The following is a 23177-nucleotide window of genomic DNA, read 5'->3' as shown; positions in this document are numbered from 1 at the left end:
TGATTTTTAGACCTATTCGAATAGCATCCCAATTGCCAGTGTTGTACAGTACAGTGAAGGTAATTGAGTTATTTCCAAAAAACAAAAATGAAATAAAGTTCAGTGGGGTACCTGGCTCAAGTGCCACTCCGTCGATGGTGACAATGCAGAGCAGATCTGCCAGCTCGCCCTGGTAAACCGTCGGGTTGTCCGAATGCACTGAGACATTAAACACAGGACCTAAAAGATAGCAATTTAATCTCATTATTCATTCACGGTTCCTTCTTTGTGTTACCCAAAAGCTTTTAACCAGTACTTAAAATAATCTAGGTTAGTTTGTGAAGCACTTTGCTGTCAGATGACTAATATATTGCCTCTGCTCTCAGAGTGAAGATTTATGGAACCACTTACATATTCTTTACGACACTGAATTTCATGCCGGTGGAAAGTACCAATCACCAGCTCTGAAGTTGTCTACGGATACATAGAACAGACACAGTCTGGCGGCAGGAGTTTACCCCACACTGTCCTCTGCCAATGTGCCTCCCACTTGCCCTGGAGGAGGCCCCTGTGGGTGACTTTCACCTGTTCAGTCTTGGACGACCTCCTTTCCCCCCGCTTTGATTGCGGAGCCACTGATGTGTGTGATGTGGACATATCTATTAGGAGCTGAACAAAACCCAATTCACCTCTTAAAACATGTAACCTTTATTATATGGCCACAATTCCATATGTTCTTTATGTGGGTCCTGGCTTTACCATATACGACTTCTTCTATGATCCTAGGCAAGTCAAAACATTTGTGTCTGAACTCCTCCAGCTGTACAATGGTGATATGGATATACCCTCACAGGGGTGTGGTGAGGTGCTCAGCTACTATGGTGATGTGCACCACAGAAAAGCCTTTAGATCGAGACACCGACTTTTGACCAGTACCAAATCCATGGTGCAAACTTAATGTCTGAGTGATGGTACTTCACATAGGTTTACATGCCTAGTACTCTGCCTACAAAAGAGGTACAAGACTGAAGAACAGATATCTGATCATCCCATAATATGAGTCCTCTACTAAAATAAGGGTTCACCTACCACAGAGGTGAGAAACTAGACAGCACCGTCTATGGCTGTCTCCATCATTCTGTGGTCTACGCCCTACTTTAAATCCAATAATCTTCATAATTCTTGCAGAGTCCTGTCAGGCTTCTGATGGGAAACCTCCTAGGAAAATCCACGTTTCTGTAGGAAGCTGTACTAGCGACTGAGTAGATTGTACTCTTTCTTCACGTCACTACTGAACCAATGCTCTGGAATGGAATAAGGGCATTGTGCCACTGGAAGTGTAACCTTTTGGTTGAGATATTGAAGACCGCAGAGGGCTGACTATTTGTGGTCCACAAAGATTACAGAGAACTTTTTACAAGAGCCAAAATTCCAATTAAGAGGAAGCAATTACTTTGTGGCTTCCTAAATTTGTCCTATGATTTCAAATGGGCATAATTTTCTTTACTTTCTGTTAAACTGTAGTGCAACACTCTTGTGTGCAGTTAAATCTCCCATTCCCTCCACCCCCACGAAATGGCTGCATTTTGGCAGTGATGAAACAATGTCTACCTATGCAAGTTTATAAAACCGCTGTCACATGAAAGGCATTATATAAAAGTGTAAGATGTCCCTGAAAACATGGAGATAAATGAATAACAAAGAAGCCTTAGAAGTTTTATGAACTATTGCTTGAGACTTGAAGAGTCTGCTAGAACATATTTATGGAAATAAGAGACCCAGAATATTATAAAGTTCAGATGCTATGGTGATGGGTGCCTTATAAATGCATTATAATACACACACATTTAAAAAGTTAACATGTTGAGCCCTCCCTCCCACAAGGAAAGGGGAAGGAATATTAGCACAACCACTTCCTCAGACTCTGTCCAAGATCTTCCTATGAAAATTCAAATTGTTTCCAAAGATAGCCAGCAATCTCACTGTCATAAGAGGTGTTATAACGTTCATTCTTCAAATAAAACAAATTAAGCTCTTTCCTGTTAGTCTTCAGTGAGCTGTGCAGCTAGAAATTAAAGATGCTAACACACTTGTTACAAAGTCAGTGTTAACCATCACATTCAGGCCAGCATCCCTTCGTTTGATTTTATTTAGATTTATAAAACATCAAAGTCTCAATGCATGAGATTGCCATGTTTGCTTGCAGTACCACTGCCCTCCCAGAGTCTAATGTGCTGCAGTGTTGACTGAATTTGAATGGCACCATAATCACTGTATCCTGTTTTATATGCACTCCATTTTACAGTAAGCAAGTGCAGCGGTTCAGCATCAGTGAGTGAACTCTGACTTCAGGTCAGGAGAGAACCACTGCATTCCCACAGATCCTGCCACTATATTGGTAGGGAGAAGAGAATCAAGCTTGCGTTCCTGTACATACTTCCTTAGAGACCATGGACAGACAGAGTGAGAGAAGAATTGTCTGATCCTTGTCAATGTCACTTTCCCCTGCTGAGTGTTTCAGAAGCATAGCCTTGATACTCTGTGTGTGTGCAGGCGGAGGGGACAGTTATCAACACAGAACATCGCACATTGTGACCTGTAGTTTCTGCAGATCACATCTCTATATTAAAGATGAGGTCATCTGCGATCTACTCCATTTTATAGACATTGATTGCAGCCATCAAGGCCCCAGCAAGTTGCCAGTGCAGCTTCTCAGCTGGGCAGAATCTGAGCACCCTTTACCATGAAAGAACTTAAAAGCAGAAGTCAAAGTGCTTAGGTCATTATCAGATCAAATTTTTTCATCTCTTATAAAAGAGAATTTCTGCTTTCAGACCATCAGCTGCATCTCCCTGCTTGTCACCAGCATGCCCACGTTTCTAGGGCAATACTGATGCAACAAATAGAGCAGCTGCTTCCCTATGTCCATCATTTAATGATCACACTTCCCCTGGGTAAACCACAGTAACCAGCGGGAAATCATTAGTTCCCTTCCAGAGTACACAACTCCTGCAAATCATCTCCACGCTGGGGAAAATTGTCCCTGAAGCACAAAGAAAGGTAGGAGGAGGGAAGAATGCCATCATCCTACGTCAGAAGTGCTGGTCTTCAACAGAAAGCCCTGAAACATTTCAGGGGTCACCATTCTCTCTCTTCATCCAACAGACTAAAAATCTTGGGCTTCCTCTTTTAAACAATGTTTTAAGCAAGCTCTGTTATAGTAAAAGCTGCTAGGATGACAATATGGGAAACTCTGTCCACACAATTATGGCTTCGATGGGAGCACTTTCCCAGTGAGGCACCATCCCACTTCTCACACCACTGTGTGTGCCTGACCACTGGCCTGAAGAGACCAGCTCATGACTCATTCAATTCTTTGTCCCTCTGCAGAAGTTGCAAGTACCTGAGGACAATCAATGCTCATGTTTATGATTGTTTGTGATGTGGGCACTTAACCAGGAATTGGACTGAGATGACCAACTCTATTTCACACAGGCCACTGAAACACTATCAGAAAGTAACAAGTTTTGGTCACTACCCACTTGGGCAGGATTTGTACTAGTGACCTAGCTGTGAAGTGCTCTATAACTCTCTAAAAGTCCCCTGCAGCCACCAACTCCCCATTCCTTTAAAAAAAAAGAAAAAAAAAAAAAGGCAGCTGAAAGTAATCTTTATTTTCATTCAGAGTGCTATTGCCTTGATTTATGTTTCCCCGTTTAAACCAGTTGCCCTGACTTCAGTTAAAGCTAATAGGAAGAGATGAGCAGGAATGAACAGTGAACCACTCCCACAGAAAAACAAAGTTGTGATCTGTCAGCTAAAGCATACATAGCAAAAAACCCGCTAGCTGGGCATTTTCTTTCTGAGGGCTCTAAGAAAAGCATCTTGGCAAGCACTAGCATCAGTGCAACAGCATGCAGCTTTCAGGCATGCCTCTTAGCACAGGGCACCCAAGTTTAATGAGCAACAGTAAAGACTTCTGGGACATTGGTGCAAATCAGGTTGGTTTTACCTCATGCTCCAGTCATATGGACAGTCACTATTATAAACTACAAACAGAAATTTCAGTTACAGTACAAATCACATGACTTGTTTTATAGATCTCATTGAGACCTAAATCAAGCCAAGTTTGAAAATATTATTCGGTAGGTTTAAAGTCTGGAACATTTAAAGCTGAATGACCTCAAGTTTGGAAAAATCAAGGTCTAAGCCAATTTAGCTTTGACTCAAGCTAAGAAATCCAATGAAAAAGTTTGAACATTAACTTTACAGACAAGCATTCTTAGAGGAAAACTGGTTCCCTAGTTTTGAAATTAAGTTGACATTTTATAAATCTCACTGAAACTTAAAAATCAAACCAAGATCGAACTCAGACAGTAAACTGTGGTACGTACTCAGGTAATAATAAATACCTGTTTTTATTCTACTATATTATGGTTGTAAAGGTTAAAAAGTTGTTATACTAAAAAGCTATAAACATAATAATGACTAAGTTAAAATAGATCTTTCAACCACAGTTCTTCATTTCTGAAAGACCGATTACTCAAGTCCAACATTACACCACCTTGATTTTGGGAGTGGGGGGGGGGGGAGGGGGTAAGGGAGAAATGAGGTTAAGCATAATTTAAAAAACAACCAAGAGTAAAAGTTGCTAAATGGGAATTTGTAAATTCCAGGACCAGGATTTATTTGGTTTAATTCCTTCTGAATGCCACTGCTGGTTAACTCTCCTGGCCAAAATTCTGGGCCAGAGAGTTTAGTTCAACCCAAAAAATAGAGTACATCTCAGTGCCTAGCAGTTTGAAGTGACTTAGCTTTAGATTTTTTTAAAAAGTTTCAGCAATTTCTTCTGTGGATACACTGAAAAAAGCTAATGGTGCAAACGACATCAAGCTTGGTTTATTCTTTAGAGCTCAAAAGACATCTACACAAGAAGCCAGGCTTGAACAAAATTGGCTTAGTTGATTGAGTTATACTTGCACAAAACCTCTGAGTTTAAGGATTGTTTTCCTTTTATTTTTAAAGACTCATACACAGAATTTAAAATAAAAACATCTGAATTGATAGCAATCAATCTTTCTAGATCGCTGGATCAAGACCAAGTAAAGCGCAGAAAATAAATGTTTCAGAAAGTTAGAAGTAATGGGAAAAAGGATTTATAATGGAAGATGGCAACCTTAACTTCTGGCCTTCTATACTGCATTTTAGACTGTGTTCTCAAAGCACTATACAAAAATCAAATTTAGCTTCATGTAGACAAGTATTATCCCTATTTTATAGATGGGAAAAGTGGGGGACAGAGAAGTTAAGTAACTTGCCTAAGGTAACTGGGACTCAGAATCAGAAGTACAAACAAGGAATTCTGTCACATACTGTCTTCCTCAACAGCCAGACAGCAATCATTGTGTGCCTTTTCTACTTGAAATCAGGCAGTGCCATAAACCATGTGAGGAAAAATTGATGCAATCTGCAAATTTTCTCTATTCAAAAATATTACTCATAACTGCCCTGGCACTAAGCCATCCACTATTGTACTGAAGAGACCATAATCTGCTCTTCTCCAAGTAATAAACTCCTTCTTCTCTCCACCTCCCCCACTGCCTTTATTCTTTCTATATAGATTTCCCTAACCAGCACCATCCCAAATTTCATAACAGTTATTACTGGAAAGAACCCTCTGTACTTTAATCCGTGGTTTACAGTCCCAACTACAAATTGACGAGGGGAAAAAACTATGATGACTAAACAGCTTTCTACCCACTAATAAAGGGTAGAAAATACAGGGATTTCTTGCCAGGGAGTTTCTGCTGTATTGCTCTTCATTCACTTCCCTGATTAAGACAAATATATTTGATCAAGTGTGTGATGCAGAAAGAGAAGGAAAAGAGAAGTTAGATCTCCGGGTTAGCAGAGGGCACAGTTTTATTTTAATCACAAGTTTAACAACAAATACGCAGCTCACATTTCAACAGTTCTTGGTTTATCTTTGCTCCTTCCAAAACAAGTGATAAAACATTGCTGTGTAATGAGCTCATTCACAGATGTAATCCAGAGTTGAAGATTACACCAAGAAGCTTCTTAAATTCCCTTTTGTTTCTGACTCTCACCAGCTTTCACCCTTTGCTGGGGTTTCTCTGGAGGCAGCCAGCAGAGTGAAGCCAAGCTCGATTCTTATCTCTCTCACATCTTACTTTACAGAAGCACATTACAACTCACCCCCGCCCCCCCACACACAACCAAATCACTTCTATGGAACAGAAATACTGTATTGGATCTCTGTGTAACCATGCTGTGGGAGAAGCCATTCTAAATAGTATCTGGGGGGGATTATGGAAAAGAATTTAACTCTATGGGATAAGCCACCTGAATTGCAGGGTGACTGGGGTGCCTCTGGGTACACGAGTAGGAAGCTTTTCATGTCAAGGTCACTGGCTCAACTGTGGCCCAGCTAGGAAGAAGAATGAACCCATTACTATCTGATGGCTGTACAATGACCTGTGTGAAATGAATGTTTTCATCCCAGTCTGAGGCCTAGCAGATAGGGGTCCACGACACAAAAACCACACATGCAGTTAAGTGCTAATTAGACCTTTGTTACCCAGCTCAGCAGGGGGATGGAAAGGGCTATGGGAAAGTGAACACTCCTCTCTCTTAGTGGTGATCCCCTGTGGGTGCAGTGAAAAAGACCTATCGTGGAATAAGAAGTTAACATTGCTCAGAGTCTTAGTAGTCACCAGTCTCCAGAGTTGTTGTTGATTTAGCACCTTTCAGTTGCCAAATAGACCTTTGCCCTCAAAGGACCCGGAGAATTTCTCCAAGTGGGCTAACAACAAATCCTTTAGGTTAGAGAGAATTGGGGCACTGGTCTAGCAAGGGTGTTTCACTGTATCAAGGAGCAGCTCTAACATCACCTAGCATGCACGGCTTATACCCTGAGGTGGAAAGTATTCAACATGTTACAAGTAGTTCTAATTATTAAGAAGCCTGGTCTGAAGGAGGGCTAGGAAGGATCATGAGCTTTGGGTTGGAGGAGTGTGCACTATGAAAGGGACCACCTTGTGAGGCGCTTAAATAACTAAACAGATACACGGTTTGGCCAGATTAAGAGAGGACACGTGTACACGTATCTGAAGAATGCCGGCACTAAGGAGGGAGAAGAACTGCTTAGGGTTGTGCCAGGAAATGTCACTAGGAGTGATGGCATGAAATTAAGAGAAGGAGATTTCAGGCTGGATATCAAGAAACATTTGCCACCAGTGAGAACTATTAGACTGCAGAATAATCTCCCAAAGGAAACGACAGTTCTTCCATTTCAGGATACTTTTCAAAGTAGACCAAAAAAAAACATTGGAGAATCACTGGAAATCTTTAAATCAAGACTGGATGTTTTTCTAGAAGATATGCTTTAATTCAATCACAATCAATGCTATTGGACTTGCAGCAGAAATTAAAACAAGTCCTGTGGCAGGTTATGCAGGAGGTTAAACTAGATGATCACAATGGTCCTTTCTGGCCATAAAAATCTATGAAGCTATCCACTAGGGAACAATCTTCAATCGACTCAGGTTTTGGGAGTACATAGACCAGGGGTCAGCAACCTTTGGAACGTGGCTCGCCAGGGTAAGCACCCTGGTGGGCCTGGCTGGTTTGTTTACCTGCTGCGTCCGCAGGTTGGGTGGATTGTGGCTCCTCCTGGCCAATGGGGGCCGTGAGAAGCCGCGGCCAGCATATCCCTCGGCCTGCGCCACTTCCCGCAGCCCCCATTGGACTGGAGCGGTGAACTATGGCCAGTGGGAGCCGCGATTGGCCGAACCTGCAGATGCAGCAGGTAAAAAAAACGGCCCGGTCCCCCAGGGTGCTTACCCTGGCGAGCCGCGTGCCAAAGGTTGCCAACTTCTGCCGTAGACTATACCTAGTAGTTCCCCTCTGCTTCTCTCCCCCATACTTCTAATTTATGTGATTCTGAAATATAGATTCATCACATCTTTCAATTAATGAAATTTCAAGTAGGTTTTTCCTTTAAGTTTCAGACCATGAATTTACTGCAGTAAATTCATCTTTATTCAGCACTGAGCAAAGAAACAAGGTGGCCTCTGCCTGGAGCCAGCAAGTTGTGCCACCACTGGAAAAAATCTGGAGGGAGACATTTTCCCACAAATATTCATTGGAAAACTTTTCATAACAATGCCACATTTCAAGATTATTATTGGTGGGAAATATTGGAGTTTGCGTGTGCAGTCTCCAGCTTGTATATAAAAATCTTACAGGCCTCCTGCCATTCAAACAGGTCACGTTTCACAAGGTGCATGTGCAATAAAAAAAAGCTTTCCTTGAAACACAGCCAGGCTTGGACAAAACAGATCTGGGAGGAAGCCAGGTTAGAGGAAAGCACTTCCAATTCAACAAGTCCCCCAGCTCCAGACAGAAATCAATAAAGACACAGAAGGATATTCCTACAACCACTAAAAGCTTTCACGTAACACTCATTAAGGACTTCCTTTGCTGAGAGAGTTTCTCTATTTTCTTATTTATTCCCCACCCCCGCACCTTACCCCCAAAATGTGGACTCAGGATACTGCCATAGTTTGAGCTTGTCAAATTGGAGAAGATTGGAACACTACAGTTGTTAATTGTTTAGATAAATAACCTGATTGTTAGCAGCAGCAGCTAAAATGCCTTGCTGGTCAGCAGTGACCCTTCTAAACGGTCAGGAATTCCAGAGGGTGAGGCAGCGCTATTACCGAGTAGAAGGTGGAAGCATCGTTTGGAGCAAGTCAGAGTTCACCCCCATCAGGCCTCCACTCAGTTCAGGATTTACTGCAGTGGCACTTTCTAGCTTTTTCAATCCTTCATGGACTTGTTCCAGCCTATGTCAAAGACCTCATCTCACTACTCCCCACCCATTGGCTTTTGTTCCCTTCACACAGTTTTCATGAGTGCCTTCCCCTCTGCAGAATCTGCCATGTAGAATAAGCCCACCTTACCTTTCCGCCTCTCGACTTGGACCTCAATCAAGTCAAACTCTGTGCGTAGGTGCTGGAACTAGGGGTGCTGCCACACTCCCTGGCGTAAAGTGGTTTCCATTAGATACAGGGTTTACTGTTTGGTTTAATGGCTCTCGGCACCCCCACTATACAAATTGTTCCAGCACCCCGACACTGTACCTATTTTCTCATAGTAAAACAGGGATACCACCTCCTGTCTGACATGAAAGAGATATACGGGTAAATTAATTTGCATAAGCACCTTTACTGTTATTGGGCACCTTCTGTCTGAGGCTGGTGAGGTACCTTCAAATCTTAGTCGAAACATTTCTCCTCAAACTATGCTTTTTAATTTCTCCCTACCTTTGCTATTCATCTTTGTAACTATTACTTCAATCCATACTGTATCCTGAATTTAAGTTGTATTTTAACCCATCTTCCACATAAGCCCAACCATAGATATTCATTCCCCCTAGAAAGCTAGGCATGTTGTATTTGCCTGTAATCATTCCTCTAAATTTCACTTGCCTGTCTGAATAGAGGAACAGAACAAAAAGGCACCGGGGATAGGAATGGAGCTAGAGGAAGGGAGGTGTGGTATGCACTCTCACATGTGCCCCTGTTCCTAACGATAAGCAGGAAGTCATTTTTTGGTTTGGCATGTTTGCCAACGTCCCTTCTAATTGAGCTCGATGAGTTCCTTTTTCTCCAGAGATGCTTCAGTCTGGCAGCACCAGCATTTCCCATCCAAACTGTATTAAGACAGTTCAGACAAATAGGATTTTAAAATGTCAGCTAATCACTCAGTCAAAGTGAGGCAGCAGGTCGAGCTGCAAGAGAGCTTTTAGAAAAGCTACTACTCGGGGGGACTGGGAAGGCCAGTGCAGATGATATTACAATCAGAACCGGATGAGACTGTGAAATCTGTTCATGTGCCATGAAACTTGAATCGCAAATGTGAAAATTTAAAATCAGCCTTTGCTATTTACCAGATTTATTTTGGGAAACAGCCTTTTTTTCTCTTGGAAGGACTGAAAAGGGAAATAAGATTCTCTTTTGAAGGGAGGTGGAAGGCTGGCTAGGAAAGATGGCAATGCAACAAACAGACCCATCCCTTACATAGCTCACAGGTTTTCCTCCAAACTGCGGATATTAATGGAGTGCCTTGTTCTTAAACTGTTTAGCATGAATACAAAGTGACACCATATGAATACATTCAAAAGAGTCGTTTTAGTGACCCCCTTCTCGGGGGGAGGGGGAAAAGGCCCACCTTTTCAGGCTTCTCATACTACTCTTTGTACACTGGCAACACAAGCATTCAGGTAACACACATGCTGTTGAAACGATAAGCAACTAGCCGTGGTACTCTGAATGGGCCCAGAGCATGGGTAATGTCTGCTTTATGATTATAAGCAAAAAGGAAGGGGGGAGTGATAATAAGGCCTAGTAGTGAAACTCATCTGGAAGTTCAGTCCTCAACATTGTCCAGGCTCTATAAGGTCAGGTGCACTTTCAGCAGGGCTAGTTTCTGACAGCGTCAGAGCCCTGCACAGTTGCAATGGAGGACTGCTTTATAATGACTGCTTAAGGCTTAGCCCGTGGCCCTTGCCACAAGATGTTTCAGTTTTAGATACTGGCTGGTTGAGGATCATTTCATTACTATTTGGCCAACTGGAAATTAACAGATCCCAGTTTGTGCAAACCTCTGTCCTCTCAAACCCAGAATTCCTCTTCCCCCAAAGCTTCAGATACATAATGTGACTCTGGGCTGTGCGTGGGGCCACAGAGAAGAAGTGAGACGGTGCAAGGGGAAGGAACACGTGGGGAACGGGAATAGAGATAAAAATGAAGTTGCTAACTGCATTGATACATTAAAAAAAAAAAACTGGTCAATTTGCCCATGGAGCCATTAACTTTGATGGAAATGCTTTTGGGGAATTTGAAATATGTAATCACTAAAAATCCAAGAAATTGCCAGTTAAGCCAACATCAATATCCAGAGCAGCCTCAGCTCTTGTATAACCACTCGAAACCCTCCCAGACGGTTCAGCACCATAAAAAAAAGTCACTGAATGCAACATATAACAAATCAGAAATGCACCTACCTGATGCCTCAGTCACACACACAAGTACACACAACATCCGTCTATTGGAAATAGCTTAATCTAGGGGCTGGTCTACACTGGGGGGGGAGGGATCGATTTAAGATACGCAACTTCAGCTACGGGAATAGTGTAGCTGAAGTCGAAGTATCTTAGATCGAATTACCTGGGGTCCACACAGCGCGGGATCGATGGCCGCAGCTCACCCGTCAACTGCACTACCGCCGCTCGCTCTAGTGGAGTTCCAGAGTCAACAGTGAGCGCGTTCGGGGATCGATATATCACGTCTTAATGAGACGCGATATATAGATCCCGGATAAATCGATTGCTACCCGCCGATACAGCGGGTAGCAAAGACGTACCCTAGTTGATGTTGCAGCTAAGGTTGAGAGTTTGAGTGCAATTCTGAAGAACAGATGTATGCACTGCAGTTGTGTATTTGCTGAAATTCAAAATACCATGTCACACTTTGGAGTCTAAGTATGATTGGGTTTTAAGATGTTTGGGTAGTGGGGCATGCAAGCAGAGGCTGCTGCAATGTTAAAGTTGGCTTAACTGGCAATTTCCTGGATTTTTTTGCAATTATATCGATAGGAAATGCACTTGGGCAATTTTACTCCAAACTAATTAAGTTTGCTTTAGAACAGAAATAGGATTCTCCGTGGCTTTTTAGCATTAAAGCTCTCCCAAAGCAATCGTTATATACCAGTAATATAGTGACTGAGCTGGCAAGCGTAGTAGCCATTCTTCACTCAGAGATAGGTCATGCCATGAGAGACTTTCAAGCCTGTATTAGCGAAGGAAGGAATGTGGGCCAGGACTCCAAGGTCAGACCCAGTTCATTTAAAGCATTCCAAGATATAACCAGACACAATGAACAGCAGAGAAGTGCCTGGGGAGTGGAGATACGCAACATTCTAGCAACCAGACCCATCTCAGCATGAGCTAAGGAATAGCAGCAATGACCTCAGAGGTTAGTGACACTGGCACAAGCACCGTGCAGCACTCAGCTCCCTCCCAAAGCACATACACATTGAATTCTGTACTGACCTGAGGTTTGGAAATCTATCTGGATGGGATTGGATAAGCCATTCACTGCCTCTCGCCACATGCCCCCACCGCCTGGGGACCAGGCAGTTACCACGCAGCGATACAGACCAGCGTCAGACATCTGCGTCTGGTACATCCTATAGCGGAACTCGTTCTCCTGAACCTTCTCCAGGACCACACCATCCACTCGGGTCTGGTCTGTCCAGTCTTCCAGTCGTACCACCGAATCCTGGTTCAAGGAGATTATGCGAGTGGTTCCATGAGGGTTTGACTGGTCCATCAGTGGCTTTTCTGCTGTAATGAGAACAGAGTAACGCGGGGTCTTGATGTTTTGGGAAGACACCTTGCATGTCATCTCAAAGGTGTGGCCTGCCACGAAGAACGGCTTCAGTTTCACCGCCTCCACTGTTAGTGTATAATCTGAAAGAGGGAAGGAAATCAGAAGCAATAAGTAGCTGTCTGCATTTATATAGCACCTTTCAACCCAGCAGATTTTCAAAATGCTTCACAAACGAGTAGACACAGTCCTAGAACACTTTACCTATTGCTGGTGTAGTGTGCAGGCTGCTATTTAACAGCCCACACTGTTACATAAACAGCTTAGGATAGGAGGTGAAGAACATTATTCCTGATAGACACGGCAGAGAAACTGTGACAGGTGGAACTTAATTACCCAAGACAGATGTGGCTAGGACATCAAGGATACTACCCCTATGTTTGAATAAATCCCTAAAGGGATCAGGGCCTCAGTTTTATGTTGCTATAGGAAGTGCCATTTCAGATCAAAGTGCTGGGGCATTGGTTCCGCACCAGCGACAAAATGAAAATTGCAGCCTTTTGGATCAACACCAATTCCTGCAGCACTACGGGTTTGCCTTGAAGATCCATTCAAGTAGTGTCCTACCCTGATTTGGCTTAGCTTGCAAGATCAGCTGGGATCAGAGCATAAGGAGGTTTGGTTACAAGAACAAAAAAGTCCCCCACACGCTTTCTACATGTAGGAAAAAAATCCAGGATACATCTTCCTCCACCTCTGGACTTCTCACCTGTACTCTACTTATTTGTCTAAATCAGTCATAACTAATATTGGAATGTTAGAAGTTGCATATTTGACATAATTAATCACAATAAATAAAGAGCAGAGGACTTGCCTTACATTTCCCCGCTCCTTCCCAAGTCTGTCGGAGCCTGAATCTTAAATATCCCTTAATGACAGGATTTTGGAAAGGTCTGCATCTATGAGGGGAGCAGAATCCCCAGACATGGAAAGTTTGAGCTCAAGAGCAAAGAATCAAAAAAGTTATAGGCAAAAAACAAAAACCAACAAAAAAACAAAAACCAGAGGTAGATAAAGGTAAGTGAGTCGCAAACTTAAGTATATTGTTCACTACTGGGAAAGATCACACACTTGAGAACAGTCCTACTTATTGAGGCACTTAAAACACCCAACACCATAATATCTATGTCCTGGTCTGCACACAGAAGTTGCACTGGTTTCACTGAAGTCAGTTTAAAAACCAGTCAGATAAATAGCTGTACAGAGCATCAATTTACAGCTCTCAGTTTAGCTTCCATCAGTACATTTTACAAACAATTTAGTTAAAGTGGTGAAATTTCTACGTTTAGATAAGACCTTCGTATTAGCTACATTTCAAAGAACAAAAGGAGTTACACGAAGGCCAATCCACGAGACAGAGCAATTAGGGCTCCAATTCACATCCCTTCCTTGAGGAATTCAGGGTTATCTTAACTTCCAACAGTGTCCTAGGTTGGCTGAAGTGGGTGGAAAAGGATGACCCCAATAATATCTTTACAGCTCTGATTGCTGGGATTGATCCTCCATCTATCTCATGAGCTATGGCTCCTTCCAGTGGAGAGGGTACAACCTTTCCCCCCACCCACCCACATTATAAGTTGAAAAAGCCTCCAGATTGGCATTGCCCGTCCCCTCTAAACAAAGCAAGATTGATCCCTAAAGCGTTACCCCTTGAGCTGTTTGGGAGACCATATTAACCTGGTCTGCACGAGCATGCTTTCTGTCTAACCTTCGCCACAAAACACCAGTATATTTGTCAGTCAACCCACACGAGTCAAGGTATCTGTTGGTTATTATGGCAAGAAAACACAGAAGTGCAAATAGCAGTCAGCTCAGTGTTCAGTACTGTTTTTGCTACAATGAATTTTCTTCCAGTAATGAAAATGACTCCATATTAAACACAAACCCAGTCATGCTGTGCAAGGCAAACTTTACAGGGCAACAGGGAAATAAGCTAGAGTAAGGCTGCAACACGTACCCCCCAAATTGAAATAAATACTTCTGCCTTCCCCAGGAGAGCAACAAGATACTAGTCATGATTACATTTTGGAGGGTTTTGCCTGTAAGCAGCAGTTTTCCCAATGAGTAAACAGTGCACAAAATGAGAAACTGTGTATGACAACTTTAAAATCAGCACTGTACGAAGTAGATCACGATGCAATGCTACATAAAGCATCAGCAGAAACAGAAAAGGAATATAGTGTTAGCAGTGGTCTGGGTGAGCATGGAATTAGATATTCCTTACAACAAAATTTGAGAATATTAGGATTGCAGTTAGGTGCTCAAAAAAGTCAGGAGATGCCAAAATTGTGGTTGCATGCACAGCCAAGTCTCTGCCCCCTTATGCGTGCACATTAAAACACAGTCTAATTATACAATCACATTCTATTTTTCCATACCATCATTTCTACAGACTTTGATACACTATATTATTTATATTGTTGTAGTACCTAGCAGCCTTGAGTATGCCGTTGTGCTAGGCATTGAACAAACATAGTAAAAGACAGTCCCTACCCCAAAGAGTTTATAAGCTAAAGACAATATATAACTGCATAACTGAATTTGACTTCTTTATACTTACATTAACTTGGTTGTCATAATGGTCCAATACAACTGAGCATCTTCAGCTCCCATTGGAGTCAATGTGTTTAAGCCTACTTGTATTGAAGTCAACAGGAGTTTGGTCACGGACTTCAATGGGAGCAGGATGAAGCCCAGGGAGGGTTGAAAGCACTAGGACCCCTTGGAAGAAGTGTTCAGCAACGTACACGATCATTAGTATCTCAAAGGAACACATGCAGAGTTGCAGTAAGTGCCTTTTATTATAATGGGTTTTTTTTTGTAGTGTCATTTAAGTAGAAATGCATCTACTTTGTAGTTTTCATGGGACCTGTCAAGCTATTTTAATCTTAATAAACTTAAAATACTACTGTTTTCTCCAAATATAGGATGTACTGTGAAACAATTAATTTCCAATGCTTTTATTTATGTGTCACAGATTTGAACTTTGATATTCCTAATTAGAAGAGTACAAGTTTGAAAGCTGAATGTTTCCATAAACTGGCATTTTAACTTGTCATCGTTTCTAAGTGTAAAGTATGTGATCACATTAAGCAGTAACAGTTTGTTAACAGTAAGAGGGAATACAATGAAATCCCATGGACAGTAATGCCTTGCCTCCCTTTCTGCCCCAGCCCTCACCTTGTCCTCTTGGTCACAGTTCTTCTTCCCCCACCCTTGCATGGGGTCCAGAGAATAGAGAGGGGGCAGCAGGGAAGAGGTTCTTCATTCCCTGGCACCACAATCTTCACCCTAAAAACCCTTACTGAGCCCATCCAATGAGCCTACCTAGGCTCCTCAACCACCACGTGTGGCTGAAGAGCAAGACTCAGGGGGAGTAAAGAGGAGGGAAGAATCACAAAGAAATGGGAGACAGCCCACCAACTCTGTGGAGGATTAGAAGGCAGCAAGGAGTGTGAGGAAGAAGTTCTTCACATGACCTGCTCCAGAGAAACCAGTTATTAAAATAGTTACCGGTGCAACTGGATTCTGAATGCCTATTCTAGGCAGCAGTGGGCATACCACAGTTTAAGTTGGAACTGAGTTTCCATTGTAAGAAAACCTATTTTGGCAGGTTAGGTCGGAAATGCGTAGAATTATTCTATCAAATTTAAGTAAATCAGACAAGGGGTTGATACACTAGGAGTAGAGGATGAATTAGAATCATCTAACTATTTCGCCACTCTGTAGCCAGAAAATGGAAAGAAGAGAAAACCTAGTTTGCTGGACTTGCCTAGCTAAGATCTAGTGCCCAGAACCTGGTTAAATAACAAGTAATAATGGTAGATGGCACATCAATTCGGGTGTGGTAGGGCTCAGCAGAAGTTCAACAGACCAAGCCTGAAAGCAGCAAGAGTCAGGCTGGGGTGGGAAGAGATGGATAGGGGTTTGCCGACTTCCTGGCTCTTCTGCAAGTAAGAAGGTAAGCAAGATGGGGATGGGGACTCCCCTTAGGTAGGCTGTCCCCCAGGCACTCTGTGCTTGCCCAGTCCCCTCCTATAAGGCAGTGATACTCACACTGTGGCTCGCAAGCCACAAGTGGCTCTTTAATGTGTCTCATGGCACTCTTTGCAGCATATGATGTTAAAAGAATGTGAGATTTAATTAATAACCAACCTAAGTTATTAACCAATCAGGATGCTTTTACCACTGATGTCTGAGTATCACTACTATAAGGTCTACCAAGGGGGCTTTGGGAGATCTGAGGAGGAAGGGGAAGCAGCACAGAAGGGGACTATCACCTTCCTGCCACTTCCTGGGCCTCAGGCAGGGAGCCTGAATGATCTCTTTCCTTGCCTCCCTTTCTGCCCCAGCCCTCACCTTGTCCTCTTGGTCACAGTTCTGCTTCCCCCATCCTTGCATGGGGTCCAGAGAATAGAGAGGGGGCAGCAGGGAAGAGGTTCTTCATTCCCTGGCATCACAATCTCCACCCTAAAAACCCTTACTGAGCCCATCCAATGAGCCTACTTAGGCTCCTCAACCACCACGTGTCAGGTGGCTGAAGAGCAAGACTCAGGGGGAGTAAAGAGGAGGGAAGAATCACAAAGAAATGGGAGACAGCCCACCAACTCTGTGGAGGATTAGAAGGCAGCAAGGAGGGTGAGGAAGAAGTTCTTCACATGACCTGCTCCAGAGAAATCAGACAACTGCAAGAGGCAAGGTAGGGGGAAGTTCTTCCACTGGATTTTGATCACCTTCAAGTCTCCTGCAAACCCCATACATCTTCCTTTCCTGCAGATCTTAGGACAGCCCCAGGCCAGTGGCCCTTAGGAAGTTGACAGGGATGTGGCTCCACTCCTAGACTCTTTAAGAGAGGGCCCCCTGATTCTTAGGGCCTACAGAGGATTCATATAAGTGGGACTCCTTTTGGCAGGCTATAGGTTTATAGCATCAGGACTCCTTTCCAAATGCTGGTGCATAGGAACTGTGGTTAGCAGTTGATTTATGACCAGTTACTGATGGTTTCACATATGCCTGCAATGACCTCCTTTTAAGGACTGCTTGATCAGGGCTCCTCTCCCGGCTTTCGAAACAGGAAACAGTTCATTTCCAGAAATTATGCATTTTTAAATTAAGAAGTCAGTTAAGAGTGCTGGTGACAACACTCAGCTGCTTGATTTATGGACCAACTGTCCAACTCTTGCTCACGCACATTTTGCCTGGAAGGTTATTTTTAAGTAGTTTTCAGTCAATAAATACAAGCACAATAAAGTCTGCAGTCCATGTATGTACCAAACAGAGGAACAGCACCTTCGTCTATTTCCATCTTGACCTATGGCTTTACCCAAGCATTTATGTACTCAAACCACATGCTTTGAAAATGGCTTTAATAATGTAAGGTATCCTTAGATACCTTATATAAAGTGTACGTAATTTAATTAATTATATGCCATACGTCCCCATTTGAACTCCTAACTCTTTTAAGAGGAACAGAGCACAACTTTGAATTTAAAATGCTTTTCACTACATAGTAAGCAGAGTCATAATTGATAAACCTAGTAATTTCAATGTCTACAATGCAGAGCATTTTGAAATAAATCAGTTTCTACTGCAGCATTACAGCTAACTTATTAGCACCTCCTGAGGACTGGTTACAGTAATGAAATGTTTTGTTCATTGGAGGTTTTTACATCATTGCCATAGTACCTGAATGCTTCCACCCTCCCCCCAATCTCCCTAGTCGGAGTTTGGCATTTGTTAGCTCAAATGGGACAGAATTAAGATTGTGATTGATGTTTTAAATGGCTGTGGTTAACTGTAAAATTATATCTTTAACTCTGAATTTCCTATTTGTTTAACACTAACATTCTTGAAAGTTTATACATATTTGAAATATTTTTGCCTTCCACCTTACCTATTGGGGGGGAGGGAGGGAGGGACTTGGCTGGAAATGTTTGCTATTTTATATTTACTCTGTAATAAGAGTGGTGTATTGCTTCTTGTTCCCAATTTTCATGGCCAACCTGGCATAGCTGGCATACACCGAAGAGAAGAGAGTATTGCAAGATGGCCCATATGGGTCTGTAATGTTTATAGAAAAAAGTGGTTTCATGTTTTATATTTCATTTGAGAAATACCATCACTTGTAATCATGTAATTAGGGGACTGTCATGATTTATACACATATGCAGTTGAGTTACTGTTGCATGTGGACACCACTCAGCTCCGTATCTCCGTTTCATGCCCCCAAATGGTGCTCTCTCGACTTTCCCAATGCCTGTCTGAGACTAGGGCCTGAATCAGAGCTAACTGGCTGTGGCTCAGTCCAGATAAGACAGGAGTGATGCTGACTGGATAAGGGAAGCAGTCAGATGGCAGAGGCAATATTGGTTCTCATGAGAGAAGGGATACATCTGCTTTTTATTAAGGATCACAGCCTGCTGATCCTACTGAACCTTGAGTTACTTCTGGAATTCCAGGAAACAGTAGTATCTGAGCATGTTCTTATCCATCGGCACTTTATAAGCACATTGCTACAGCTATCCACACCTTTCTCACCTTCATATTAGATTACGACAGTGAGCTATTCTTGGGGCTACCCTACTTAGTGTTTCATGCATGGAGCATATTACACTTGTACTTCATAAACTGTGCTAGCTTTCAACTAGTTTTTGGGTACAATTCAAGATTTTAGGTTTAAACTATAAAGCCTAGTATGTTTTGGGTCCTAGCTGTTTTATAAATGCTTCATGCTGGGAACTGAAATCAGCTGGAAGACTCAAGTTGACAATCTATAGTTTATGTCTTGAGGGCTTACTGTGGAAAAGCATTTTCAGCAAAAGGCCTTTCTCAGATTCACTTCTCCAACTCATCTGATAGAGCTGGAGTTGGCTGACAGTCAGGACATGCTGCAAATCCTACATCTTCAATCAGACTTTTGCACACATGGGATACAGTGGGAGGAACTGATTTTTGTTTTGCTTTTGGAGAGTCTGACGTGTCAATTCTAGGACCTAATACACAGAGGGATTTTTTTTATAAACATACCTAAGGTGCCAGTAGGTACAATATACATTTGCAATATAAATCAGAGGGCCATGGTGATTTAATATGGAACCCCCCTTTGTCTATGAACAATCCCCTTCATGAGAACATCTAAGCCTACTAGAACAAGACCACTGTAAAACCAGTTCTTACAATGATGCTCTGATCCCTGAAGTGCCAAGGAAAGCGTAGAGAACAATCTCTCCAATTGGAGTGACTCAGTCATCCCCAGGACTCCAAGAGAGTCATTTCCCTTCCCAGGAAATGTCCTATTTAGATTTCACATTGAGGTAGCACTGTTCTGGCTCTACAGGGCACTCCGGCCTGCCTTTATCTACATCCCACTTCATAGCCTTTGGTACCGTGCTGCTATAAGCAGGGACACGAAGCCAGTATTCTCAATCTAGCCAAGTTTATCCACCTTCTGATTCATCCAAGCCTAAGGATCAAAAGGGGACTGCTTCAGAAGAAAGAGGAAAAGAAAGCACAGCAGGGATCACCAGGAAACATACAAGTGCTTAGACCAGTGGTGGGCAACCTGTGGCCCATCAGGGTAATCTGCTGGCGGGCCGCGAGACAAGTGTTTACATTGACCATCCGCAGGCATAGCCGCCCGCAGCTCCAAGTGGCAGCAGCTTGCTGTTCCTGGCCAATGGGAGCTGTGGGAAGTGGTGGCCAGCACGTCCCTGGGGCCCACGCTGCTTCCCGCAGCTCTCATTGGCCGGGAACGGCAAACCATGGCCACTGGGAGCTGGGGGTGGCCCTGCCTGCGGACGGTCAATGTAAACACTGTCTCGCGGCTCACCAGCGGATTACTCTGACGGGCTGTAGATTGCCCATCACTGGCTTAGACAGTTATTGCTGAACAGGAGCAAGGAAAGGTCACATAAGGGAAAAGAGTGTGCATTTCTGCATCCCTAATACAAGACATCAATATTTTTGACACTAATGTATGCAACTAACTGTACCCCACTCACTGCCATAGCTGGGATCATCAATGTAGCCAGGTATGGATTTAGGCTAAAATAGGGCTCAGATTGCCCTATTCTAACTGCCAGAAGCTGGATCACAGAAAAACTGCCCTGTTTTGTTCATTCCCTCTAAAGCATCTGGCCCGGGCCACTGTCAGAAGACAGGATACTGGGCTGGAAGGACCATTGGTTTGACCCAGTATGGCCATTCGTATGTCTTTCATGATCAAAACAGAAAGCTCTCCCCAAAACCACTCCATCAGTTGCTACTGGGGAAAGAATAGGGGCTCCTATTAATGTGATCTATGAAATATTGCTTTTCTCTTTCATTGCACACAGCACACAAGCTACAGAGCAGCACCACCATCAACATTTCCCTCTGGACAGGCCAGCCAGTGGTAGTTGTGCAGGTTACAGAAAAATCAAAGATTATTTGGTACTTAGAAAGAGAATGCTTCAGAAGTTGAGTAAAGAATGAAATGGGGAAAACATTTCTTCACATTTCCTAATACTAAGCAATAGTGCAACTTATTAACCTTTAAAGACAGACTGGCCGGAAAGGTTAAAAAAAAAAAAAAAAAAAAAAAAGGAGGAGCTTTCCTCAAGCAATGTAACCTGAATCCTTCTAGGGTACGCATCTCCTCCCATCTGCAGTAGTGCCACAAACTCATCTTCGGAGTCAGACTCCTGGAACCTCCAATTAATTAAAAGGGTCAAAAGTGCAACAGAAATCCACCCAATACCTACATATACAAAAGCGCACAATTGGGCACAGCTTATGTTGGCAGCAGGAAAAGAACTAATAGATAAGATCCCGGAAAGAAACCACAAGAATACACCCCCAACTTACGGTCAGTCTGGGTGTTACTCCAAATAGACCAAGGTCAAAGACAAAAAACATCCTAGCCAAATTATTCCCTTCGGTCTTGCAGTACTTCCTGACTTGTGTGACTGGCTGTTTCAATTCTATAAAAGTTACAGTATTCCTTTGTTGCTCCTACTATTTAATGTACATTTTTTCAAGGCCTTAGCAGAATATACTTCTGGGTAATAACTGAAGACAAGTTTTCAAAGAGAATTATCAATTCAAAAATGTGGCCATAATGACAATCACTGAAAAGACAGATGGTTATAAGGGAGGGAGAGTTTAGAAACAAAGAGGGAAAAAAATGCACTTTTCCACCAATCCCCACCCTGACAAAAACAGAAAAAATGGAAATTGTGGCTAGAACAGATGTTCTGACAAGATTGGCATTTAATGCAGTTACCTTTAAAATCTTTTCAGTTGCCTTAAGTAACACTACCTCAATATTTGCACTGCAAACACCAAAGTACTGTTATCTAAGGCAAATTGGAAGGTTAAAAGTAAGGGTAATCACTATACAAGCATCTCCAATGCACAGTCTACAAGTGAAGAGTATCAACTCTTAATTCTCATGAATCTGTCCTACACTAGCAAGTATCAAGAAGAGCTGTGAAAGGGTCACAATTTCTTTTCACTTCTATTTTCAGTTATTTCTGAAGCACAAGAATCATGCAGCTTCTGCTCACAATGTAAACCAGGGTGATCGCTGCATGGGACTTCAGGCCAAGAAAAATCAACTAATTTTAGGCCAAATATTTAGATTTTGTATAAGAAATGGAGGGTTTTACAAAGCCCGGTAGTGTTTGTAGAATGTGTGGCTGTCTAAAGAACAATATAATTGAAAGGAGAAGTTCTCTCTCATTCGAACATTCCCATGCAAGTGCTGCAAACCCAAATTCAACAGCAGGCATGAGATCCAAACCAGCCTGGAATCTCCATGCAAGCAGACAACTTTGTTTTATATGCAAGCATCTGTGATGAAAGCAGTATATCTCTGAGACAGTGTACCCCATAAGGCTTCATGAGGAGGGGGTGCTTATAAATGTATGTATGATATAACTGGAATATGTTTTGTGCTGCCTGTGCCATGTAACATATCTCCGTAAAGGTTATGGTCTACTATATCTATTCATCCTATTTGTACATATATATATCTTTTTCTACTTAAGGTTAAGAATATGGGCTGTATGCTTGCTTGGTTTCTAAGTAAGCTTTGGGAGGCATTTGGTCAGCTTCTTTAGGAAGGAATTCGCCAGGTTAAGTACCTGATCAGGAAACACTTGCGGAACAATGCATCTTGGAATGCTCCAATCCACATGAGAAGTCTTCCTGGAGACATGCAAGATGCCATGTGGACAATAGCATGGCCTGTAAAGACTGAGTCATGCAGGGGCATGTGACTTGCCCAGGTGACTCCAGAACTCCATCTTGGAGCTGGTCTTTGCATAGGAGGGAGGAGGGGGGTCTCCACCCACAAGAGAGTCTATTTAAACCCGTGGGAGACCCCTCCAGTTTGTCTTCAGCTGGCTAAAGAAGGAGCCTCTCCACCCCTCCCAGGATACTTGAAGGAGACTGAAACAAAGGACAGTAACTACAGGGGGTGTGAGTGATTGCTGGACCCAGGCTAAAGGGAGATTAGCCTGTAAAAGGGAGTGTTCTGGAACTGGTGAGGAACTTATCTGTATTTAGTTTGATTAGACATAGATTTGCGCATTTTATTTTATTTTGCTTGGTGACTTACTTTGTTCTGTCTGTTACTACTTGGAACCACTTAAATCCTATTTTCTGTATTTAATAAAATCACTTTTTATTTAGTAATTTACTCAGAGTATGTATTAATACCCGGGGGAGCAAACAACTGTGCAT

At 42.7% G+C, this 23177-nt stretch overlaps 1 protein-coding gene across 1 annotated transcript in view; it reads right to left on the bottom strand.

The window, feature by feature from the left end:
* Nucleotides 1-23177, bottom strand: part of PTGFRN (prostaglandin F2 receptor inhibitor) — a 101944-nt gene that overhangs the window by 18978 nt on the left and 59789 nt on the right. The window contains exons 6-7 of the mRNA XM_054046616.1: nucleotides 12116-12535; nucleotides 112-219 (exon numbers count right to left, since the gene is read on the bottom strand). Coding sequence (XP_053902591.1) covers nucleotides 112-219; nucleotides 12116-12535 — 528 coding nt within the window. The remainder of the gene's footprint in view (nucleotides 1-111; nucleotides 220-12115; nucleotides 12536-23177) is intronic.

This window comes from Malaclemys terrapin, chromosome 1, assembly GCF_027887155.1.
Source record: "Malaclemys terrapin pileata isolate rMalTer1 chromosome 1, rMalTer1.hap1, whole genome shotgun sequence".
Taxonomy (NCBI): Eukaryota; Metazoa; Chordata; order Testudines; family Emydidae; genus Malaclemys; species Malaclemys terrapin.
The sequence above is the reverse complement of the archived record's forward strand: the minus strand, read 5'-3'. Positions and strand labels throughout refer to the sequence as shown.